General features: G+C 38.3%; 1 protein-coding gene across 1 annotated transcript; it reads right to left on the bottom strand.

Moving 5' to 3' along the window:
* Window positions 1-878: 878 nt before the first annotated feature.
* LOC129834932 (uncharacterized) lies at window positions 879-4,545 on the bottom strand. Its single transcript, XM_055900301.1, has 8 exons — window positions 4,516-4,545; window positions 4,136-4,210; window positions 3,076-3,206; window positions 2,852-2,900; window positions 2,578-2,648; window positions 1,264-2,266; window positions 1,098-1,134; window positions 879-982 (listed from the first exon to the last, which is right to left on the bottom strand). The coding sequence occupies exons 1-8, from the start codon at window positions 4,543-4,545 to the stop codon at window positions 879-881; spliced, it is 1,500 nt and encodes a 499-aa protein (XP_055756276.1).
* Window positions 4,546-10,934: the final 6,389 nt, after the last annotated feature.

Below are 10,934 nucleotides of genomic sequence, written 5' to 3'. Positions count from 1 at the left end.
TGAAGAATTTAAGTTGGGCTTCTTCTATAGGAATAGGGCGTCTCATGAAATAGTAGAAAACAGATGATTCACTCTACATTTATTCCTGTTATAGAGCATGGCAATATTATATACATGAATGCAGCTCCCAGTGTTTTGAAACACTTGGACACAATTTATCCCAGCGCACCTTGTTTTATAACATCTGACAGTTCTGACAGTCACCACTGCATCCGTTATCATTAAGTTGGTAGAACCTGGCTAAAAACACGTAGGTCACTTCATTATTCTGTTTTTGTTTTTTACAGCCTTACTCAATAAACTACCAATTTACTTAACATCATGGTTGAGATATAGGAACTGGGATCACAACACTGGATCACAGGGTTGGTTAATGATGGAGACTCCACGTGTTTCCACAGAGTTGGGGAAATCTGTCTTGATCTACCAGGCTCCTATCATGTGGAATAATCTCCAAGTAACGTTTCATTTGGATGTGTTGTCATCTCTAGGTCAGTTTAGGAGAAAGGCTAGGGATTTTTATATTGATGACTGTGTTTGTTTTGTTTGATTGTTTATTGTGAATATAATATTTGCTATTTATTTATTTTTGTGTTTTAAATTGTGTATGATGTTATTTTATGTGTTGTTCCCAGGGTACATTTGCAAATGAGACCTTGGTCTCAATGAGTTTTTCCCTGGTTAAATAAAAGTGAATAAATAAGAAATCACAGCTTCCCTCACAGGTCGTCACTGCAGGAGTTATTACTCCTGATAATTTTTCCAATATACACTATTTTAAAGAGTTTGTCATAGCAGTACAATTATTATGCAAGCAAGTCTATTGTTACGTTTTCATAATAAATAAAAAATCTTTATTAAAAAATAATAAAATGTGCTTAGTTAGAGCGCAGACAGCCACAGATGGCGGATTGCTTCAATGAATTCCAAACTCTGCGGAAAAAACCCTGCAGTCCTTTTTTCTCCTGCTTTCCGTCAGCTTCTGGAAGAAAAACAGCACAAGCAATTAGCCCTTTAGTTTACTTTAGTTTCCTAACGTTTCCTTTTAGGCCTTCCATTTTCAACCCTAGGGTGTGTGTACAGTCTGGAAAACTTACCCACAGAGCACTGCTCCTCATCACCTTCATCAGCAAACTAAAAGCACGCAGAAGTCACAAGTCAGATGGAATGATTCTATTCAGTAATGTTAACTAATGATGTGAAAACATGTTTCCTACAGTCATTTATTTCAGTGTAGATGTGGTTTCGATGCTCAAACCTTACCTCACTGAGATTGTCCATCGAGGACCAGTGGCGAGTGAGGCTCCCGCTGTGACGCCTCAGTCTGGGACTAATGTCCTGCACCTCACAGTCAGGGGAGAAAGTTATCCTGGGGGTCCAGTGCTGTAGGAGCACCCTGCTCACCATGACAGACACTTCCAAGCAGAGCTGGTGGTCCCCCAGAAAGGCCTCTGGCACCAGAGGGCGCTGTGAAGGAAAGTCCTTCTCAAAGTTGCTGTAGAGCAGGTCTCCTAGCCGGAGCTCCAGTGGACCATGGTTTTGGTTAGGCTCTGAAAGCCTTCTCAGGGCTCTTTGTAGGGCTCTGGTCTTCGTAGCTTTTGCCAAGGCCTCTTGGACCAGGAGGAACAGTTGCCATGTCAGCTCTATACGTTTTTCAATAACCTCCTCTATCCACGGAGAGAAGTCCTTCAGGGGGTAGATGGCGTACACAAATCTGCACAGGGTGTACATGAGGAGCATCTCTGGGACCATGCACAGCTTGTTGGCGTTGTGACAATGTTTGTGCTTGGGGCTCTTCTTCCAGAGCTTCTGGGCTCGACTGGGTTGTCTACGTATCACAGAGGTTTTGCAAGGAAAATAACTCTTGGTCTGATCACTCGCTGATGGTGCAGCGGCATGGGCCGGCTTGTTGGAGCCACCAGAGGTCAAGGAGAGGAGTTGGCCGGAGATGGAGACCTGGACTCTGATCCTACCATCAAAGCGAAGGCAGCTCGGCAACATGCCTGCAGCTCGCACAGTGATCTCTGACCCCGTAGTGGTGGATATTACCCATTCACCCACTCCCTGTCCACTCCACAGGCCATGAGAGCGGCGGAACACTCGCACCAGGTTACTGAGGCAGTGGAGAGCTGCTGCCCTCTGGCTGGCAGTGGCAGGACAATGGAAAGGGACTTGAAGTTGGGTCATGGTTACCTCACGTCCCTCTGTGACCCCCAGACCACGGGACACAGCCTGCAGCCTATCACCCGTTGCTCTCAGTGTCAACCTGCGAGACATACATGGGTGAAGGTTCAAAGGTGGTGGTCAGGATGGGCCAGATAACACCATCTCATCACAAGAGTGGGACCACATGAACAATAAAATATAATGAAAAGAGCACTAACTTAATGGCAATGTTATCTTCAAACCACATTTGGGGTCAATTCCATTTCAATTAGGTCAATAAAGAAACATTGAGGAAAATTGGAACTGGAATTTGAGTTTACTTCTTGTATTGACTGAATTGAAAAGGAATTGATGGCATCTATGTTTCAAACACACAGCTGGGGCCTTTCACTGACAGCAAGTAGCACTTACAGGTTAGGCAGGTGGATGGGTGATGGGCGCAGTGTCCTGAGCCTGGTCAAACATGTGCTAGATCCACAAGCCTGAGGACAAGAGGACAACAATAGTTATGAGACAATATAATGCTACCCAATCAGTTTTCAATGCAATAACAACAATCTCTTTGCTTTATCCAGAGGGACTAACAGTCAGGTGATTCCACTCAGTAAATCCAACAAAACATTGATAAAAGTGACTAAATGTACTGTAAGATGCCTAACTTTCTATACTGTCTCTTTCTGCTTACCCTCTCAACTAAGGAGTGATATCCGGGCTCAGTGACATCCATCGGAAACCTTCACAAAACACAATGACAATCATTCTCTAACACATCTTTGACCATAGTGGATACTTGTACACTGACATTTTCAGGTAACAGACTTTCTGTTTGTGCCGATAAATGTTGCTGCACGCTGTTGTTACTGAGGAGAAACCATGGAGATAGGCATCCAGCCATGACACTTCTCTTACCTCTCATCAAGAACACTGGTCATCACGGTTGTAGGGATGCAAAGACATCTCTCTAAGGTCCCTCTGAACCCGTGGGACAGGATGCCAGCAGACACCCAAGGACTCATGACAAACACTAGAGGTCTTCTTTCCTGAAATACACCAAACTCAATGTCAAATCCATAACTGACATACTGCAGCCGAATTCATTGACAATTCAAACGTACAGTCACTGACATTTCCTTTGAGAAAGAGTGTTTGAATGGCTTTACCCACTTCATATGTATATACTGTATTCTAGTCATTGCTCATCCTATATACTGTAACTACTGCTGTACACACCTTTTATATTCATATACTGTCCATACTGTCTTTATACACCATCATATGTATATTTATATACATTATGCGTAAATATCAGTGGAGGCTGCGGAGGGGAGGACGGCTCATAATAATGTCTGGAACAGAATGGAATGGCATCAAACACATAGAAACCAATTAACATCCCACCAACCTCATGTGGTATATTTAAGCAATAAGGCCAGAGGAGGTGTGGTATATGGCCAATATACCATGGCTAAGGGCTGTTTTTAAGCACGACCCGAGAGGTACCTTATTGCTATTACAAACTGCTTACCAACGTAATTAATGCAGTAAAAATAAATATTTTGTCATACCCGTGGTAAACGGTCTGACTCACCCAGTTTATAAATAGTTTTCTTCCGGTCTCTGACATCGCTTGTTCTGATATTTCTTAATTTCTTTCTTTGTACTTGATATATTATGTTTGTATTGTTATGTATTGCTCGGTATTACTGCATTGTTGGAGTTAGAAACACAAGCATTTCACTGCACCTGCAATATAATCTGCAAATCTGATTAAGCGACCAAGAAACGTAGATTTGATTTGATATGTGAAATATATAAATACTACATGTGCCTTCCTTTCCCTGTTGACTGACTGGCAGTCTCAGAGTTACAGAGTATAAAGGTGTTTGTTCCAGCCCAGCACTAACACATCTAATTGAAGTTATCAATGAGTCATCAAGATGTTGATTTGATGAGATATCCTAAGAAATACCTGCTGGTAGCAGCAGAGCTGTAGACGCTTGATGAGTTCATTATTGGGGGTGTTCTCATCAGACCAGTGGATCACCTGGACAAGAACAGAAACATACTGTACTTTGGCTTCATCATCCCTCAGAGGTAAGACTGCATTGAGAATCAATAGGTAAAGCGTTCACTATTTTAAAAAGTAGCCTAAATTGATATAGCTATGCAAGTAGTTTGGTTGGTATTTTTAAATACTACTAACAAAATGAAGATTTTAAGTTATATGGCTACAAATTCAGCAAATGAAATCAGACTAAATGTGGTAATCATAGACCCTAAAATAAATGCAAGGAGCCTAAGAGATAAATGAATGTGATCAAATAAGTATAAAAAAGAAAGCTAACTTACCTTACTTAATCCTACAATATATTTGGCCATTTTGAAAGGAATTTTATCCAAGTCACTTTTCATAGATTACTTTACAGCTGATAAATATTTTAGCAGAATGTTGTAGCCTATTTTTGGGATGTTTGGGTAAAGGTTGTCATGGATTTCAGAACCCATTCTAAGCCTGCACATTCTAAACCATTTATGACAAATGTTTTTGAAAACACACAAGAATTTTTACATTGTGACAGATAATTAATTCTTAATTCTATTATGACAGGTGTCTAGGGGCTCTTTAAGCCTACAGTTATTAGCCTGCCATTTTGACCAGGCCAAACCTACAGTTATTAGCCTGCCATTTTGACCAGGCCAAACCTACAGTTATTAGCCTGCCATTTTGACTAGGCCAAACCTACAGTTATTAGCCTGCCATTTTGACTAGGCCAAACCTACAGTTATTAGCCTGCTATTTTGACCAGGACAAACCTACAGTTATTAGCCTACCATTTTGACCAGGCCAAACCTACAGTTATTAGCCTGCCATTTTGACCAGGCCAAACCTACAGTTATTAGCCTGACAATTTGACTAGGCCAAACCTACGGTTAATAGCCTACCATTTTGACCAGGCCAAACCTACAGTTATTAGCCTGCCATTTTGACTAGGCCAAACCTACAGTTATTAGCCTGCCATTTTGACTAGGCCAAACCTACAGTTATTAGCCTGACATTTTGACTAGGCCAAACCTACAGTTATTAGCCTGCCATTTTGACTAGGCCAAACCTACAGTTATTAGCCTGACATTTTGACCAGGCCAAAACTACAGTTATTAGCCTGACATTTTGACTAGGCCAAACCTACAGTTATTAGCCTGCCATTTTGACCAGGCCAAACCTACAGTTATTAGCCTGACATTTTGACTAGGCCAAACCTACAGTTATTAGCCTGCCATTTTGACCAGGCCAAACCTACAGTTATTAGCCTGCCATTTTGACCAGGCCAAACCTACAGTTATTAGCCTGCCATTTTGACTGGCCAAACCTATGTTTTGGGCTACTGTATTTTGTCCAGAGTTTTTGTCATGTGACAGTTTATGCTTCATAAAAACTTTCTGAAATAAAAAACATCCTTCCGCTATCTAAGGGAATGAATATGACAGGAGGCCCTATGGCTATCTAATGACGTATCTAATGACGTATCTAATGACGAATCTAATGACGTATCTAATGATGTATCTAATGACGTATCTAATAACGTATCTAATGACGTATCTAATGACGTATCTAATAACGTATCTAATGACGTATCTAATGGCGTATCTAATGACATATCTAATGACGTATCTAATGACGTATCTAATGACGTATCTAATGACGTATCTAATGACGTATCTAATGGCGTATCTAACGTATCTAATGACGTATATAATGACGTATCTAATGGCGTATCTGATGACGTATCTAATGACGTATCTGATGACGTATCTAATGATGTATCTAATGACGTATCTAATGACGTATCTAATGACGTATCTAATGACGTATCTAATGACGTATCTAATGACGTATCTAATGACGTATCTAATGACGTCTCTAATGACGTATCTAATGACGTATCTAATGGCGTATCTAATGACGTATCTAACGTATCTAATGACGTATCTAATGACGTATCTGATGACGTATCTAATGACGTATCTAATGACGTATCTAATGACGTATCTAATGACGTATCTAATGGCGTATCTAATGACATATCTAATGACGTATCTAATGACGTATCTAATGACGTATCTAATGACGTATCTAATGACGTATCTAATGACGTATCTAATGATGTATCTAATGGCGTATCTAACGTATCTAATGACGTATATAATGACGTATCTAATGGCGTATCTAATGACGTATCTAATGACGTATCTGATGACGTATCTAATGACGTATCTAATGGCGTATCTAATGGCGTATCTAATGACATATCTAACGTATCTAATGACGTATCTAATGACGTATCTAACGACGTATCTAACGACGTATCTAATGACGTATCTAATGACGTATCTAATGACGTATCTAATGACGTATCTAACGTATCTAATGGCGTATCTAATGGCGTATCTAATGACGTATCTAATGGCGTATCTAATGACGTATCTAATGACGTATCTAATGACGTATCTAATGACGTATCTAATGATGTATCTAATGACGTATCTAATGACGTATCTAATGACGTATCTGATGACGTATCTGATGACGTATCTAATGACGTATTTAATGATGTATCTAATGACGTATCTAATGACGTATCTAATGACGTATCTAATGACGTATCTAACGTATCTAATGATGTATCTAATGACGTATCTAATGACGTATCTAATGACGTATCTAATGACGTATCTAATGATGTATCTAACGTATCTAATGACGTATCTAATGACGTATCTAACGTATCTAATGACGTATCTAATGACATATCTAATGACGTATCTAATGACGTATCTAACGTATCTAATGCCGTATCTAATGGCGTATCTGATGACGTATCTAATGACGTATCTAATGGCGTATCTAATGACGTATCTAATGATGTATCTAATGACGTATCTAATGACGTATCTGATGACGTATCTAATGACGTATCTAATGACGTATCTAATGACGTATCTAATGATGTATCTAATGACGTATCTAATGACAAATCTAATGACGTATCTAATGACGTATCTAATGACATATCTAATTGCGTATCTAATGACGTATCTGATGACGTATCTAATGACGTATCTAATGGCGTATCTAATGACGTATCTAATGATGTATCTAATGGCTTATATAATGATGTATCTAATGACGTATCTAATGACGTATCTAATGGCGTATCTAAGGACGTATCTAATCACGTATCTAACGTATCTAATGATGTATCTAATGACGTATCTAATGACGTATCTAATGACGTATCTGGTGACGTATCTAATGACGTATCTAATGACGTATCTAACGTATCTAATGCCGTATCTAATGGCGTATCTGATGACGTATCTAATGACGTATCTAATAACGTATCTGATGACGTATCTAATGATGTATCTAATGACGTATCTAATGACGTATCTGATGACGTATCTAATGACGTATCTAATGACGTATCTAATGACGTATTTAAGGATGTATCTAATGACGTATCTAATGGCGTATCTGATGACGTATCTAATGACGTATCTAATGGCGTATCTAATGGCGTATCTAATGATGTATCTAATGACGTATCTGATGACGTATCTAATGACGTATCTAATGACGTATCTAATGACGTATTTAATGATGTATCTAATGACGTATCTAATGACGTATCTAATGACGTATCTAACGTATCTAATGACGTATCTAATGACGTATCTAACGTATCTAATGACGTATCTAATGACGTATCTAATGATGTATCTAACGTATCTAATGTCGTATCTAATGACGTATCTAACGTATCTAATGACGTATCTAATGACGTATCTAATGACGTATCTAATGATGTATCTAACGTATCTAATGACGTATCTAATGACGTATCTAACGTATCTAATGACGTATCTAATGACATATCTAATGACGTATCTAATGACGTATCTAACGTATCTAATGCCGTATCTAATGGCGTATCTGATGACGTATCTAATGACGTATCTAATGGCGTATCTAATGACGTATCTAATGATGTATCTAATGACGTATCTAATGACGTATCTGATGACGTATCTAATGACGTATCTAATGACGTATCTAATGACGTATCTAATGACGTATCTAATGACGTATCTAATGACAAATCTAATGACGTATCTAATGACGTATCTAATGACATATCTAATTGCGTATCTAATGACGTATCTGATGACGTATCTAATGACGTATCTAATGGCGTATCTAATGACGTATCTAATGATGTATCTAATGGCTTATATAATGATGTATCTAATGACGTATCTAATGACGTATCTAATGGCGTATCTAAGGACGTATCTAATGACGTATCTAACGTATCTAATGATGTATCTAATGACGTATCTAATGACGTATCTAATGACGTATCTGGTGACGTATCTAATGACGTATCTAATGACGTATCTAACGTATCTAATGCCGTATCTAATGGCGTATCTGATGACGTATCTAATGACGTATCTAATAACGTATTTGATGACGTATCTAATGATGTATCTAATGACGTATCTAATGACGTATCTGATGACGTATCTAATGACGTATCTAATGACGTATCTAATGACGTATTTAAGGATGTATCTAATGACGTATCTAATGGCGTATCTGATGACGTATCTAATGACGTATCTAATGGCGTATCTAATGGCGTATCTAATGATGTATCTAATGACGTATCTGATGACGTATCTAATGACGTATCTAATGACGTATCTAATGACGTATTTAATGATGTATCTAATGACGTATCTAATGACGTATCTAATGACGTATCTAACGTATCTAATGACGTATCTAATGACGTATCTAACGTATCTAATGACGTATCTAATGACGTATCTAATGATGTATCTAACGTATCTAATGTCGTATCTAATGACGTATCTAACGTATCTAATGACGTATCTAATGACATATCTAATGACATATCTAATGACGTATCTGATTGCGTATCTAATGACGTATCTGATGACGTATCTAATGACGTATCTAATGGCGTATCTAATGGCGTATCTAATGATGTATCTAATGGCTTATATAATGATGTATCTAATGACGTATCTAATGACGTATCTAATGGCGTATCTAAGGACGTATCTAATGACGTATCTAACGTATCTAATGATGTATCTAATGACGTATCTAATGACGTATCTAATGACGTATCTGATGGCGTATCTAGTGACGTATCTAATGACGTATCTAATGTATCTAATGACGTATCTGATGACGTATCTAATGACGTATCTAATGACGTATCTAATGGCGTATCTAATGACGTATCTAGTGACGTATCTAATGACGCATCTAATGGCTATCAACCTTTAATGTTGATGTTCTTATTATTATTTTATTTTTTAATGACTCACGTTCAATTAACCATTTTTTTTATCATGCAGGTCGCAGATGCACAAGTCTAACATGACATACAGTATTAGCAAACAACCCAACAGGTGTCTGTCTCCATGTTACTGGTACAGTATGATTTATATTTCATGTACAATATACCTAGAGAGAGATTCTATTACATCAACCCCCAGGAAAATGACTAGGCCTATAGTTCAAAAATGACCTTGTATCTGAGACCACTTTCGGATGCTCTTTGTTTTTTAATGAACAGAGTAGACAGGATATATTATATTTTGGGGAAGTAGCCTACATTAAAGATGCTCTTCAGGCTAAATCATTCAAAATGAACTGGTAGCCTATATTGATGGATTGGAAAAATACCATTGGCAAACTGATGATATTACAGAATATTATAGGCTAGCTAGTACAATAGTGCTAACTTGTGGTCAGAGCAATCAGTAATGTTAATAATCAAACCCGGCGAGCTTGATTCCGGTGTGTACCACTGCATCTGGGTTTTGCATTGACTATGGGTCTACATGTCTTTTTATATTGAGGACCGAGATCAGTCCAAAGAAAAACAAACAAACACACCGCTAACAGTTAATGAATAGAGCCACATACAGTAAACTCAGTCAGTGCTGCTGAGGGGAAAATAAGTCACATCCTTGTTAGTACCAAAATAACTTAATGCAAACATATCTAGCTGTCAAATAAACCATATTAATCATGAACTGTGTGTACAAGTAGGCTAAGGCCCAACAACAAACATACAGTGTGTCATATTCAAAATAAGCAAACATATCCAAATGTAACTTCTGACCAATTAGCACAGGGACGCAGCCCGCCCCCTTTTGAAACCCCTTGGATCAATAAAAGAAAACAATTATAATAATCAAATAAAAGACAATTCTGGGTCTCAACTTACTGTTACAACCTAGAATAGTAGAATGTACAAGGAATTTCAACATTTGGTTGGGAATCAGCAGTTTTTCTGTTGTTATGTCAGTCACTGATTGTCACTCAATTCGCCCATGTCAGCTAACACGTGGGTACACAGATTCACGAGCAACTGATGACCCTCATGGTGTTTGTAGATTTTTTGTGGCCCCCAGCCCCATCAAAGTTGCCCACCCCTGAATTAGCAAATTGGGTCTTAGGGGGAGTTGGGATATGCAAAAAATACATTTCCATTTCACACCTCACACTAGTACAGGTTAATACTTTTCGAATGCACTGTAGTTCCTTCAAAATATGCTTCCGATGTCATTTTTTGTATTTACTCGCTCAATTTCCTGTTTGTTTCATGACCAAAGTGTAGGGTGAATTGACCCTAGACACTGATCTTGGCTCAGATTTCCCCATT

Source organism: Salvelinus fontinalis, chromosome 35 (genome assembly GCF_029448725.1).
Source record: "Salvelinus fontinalis isolate EN_2023a chromosome 35, ASM2944872v1, whole genome shotgun sequence".
Lineage (NCBI taxonomy): Eukaryota > Metazoa > Chordata > Actinopteri > Salmoniformes > Salmonidae > Salvelinus > Salvelinus fontinalis.
This window is presented reverse-complemented; position numbering and strand designations above follow the sequence as displayed.

Bases quoted from the DNA above. Each gene is read 5' to 3' on its own strand.
- LOC129834932 (XM_055900301.1), bottom strand. From the start codon at position 4,545: ATGGCCAAATATATTGTAGGATTAAGTAAG. The intron at 4,211-4,515 runs GTAAGTTAGCTT...GTTCTTGTCCAG, and splicing joins ATATTGTAGGATTAAGTAAG to GTGATCCACTGGTCTGATGA. The intron at 2,267-2,577 runs GTAAGTGCTACT...TATGTCTCGCAG, and splicing joins CCCATCCACCTGCCTAACCT to GTTGACACTGAGAGCAACGG.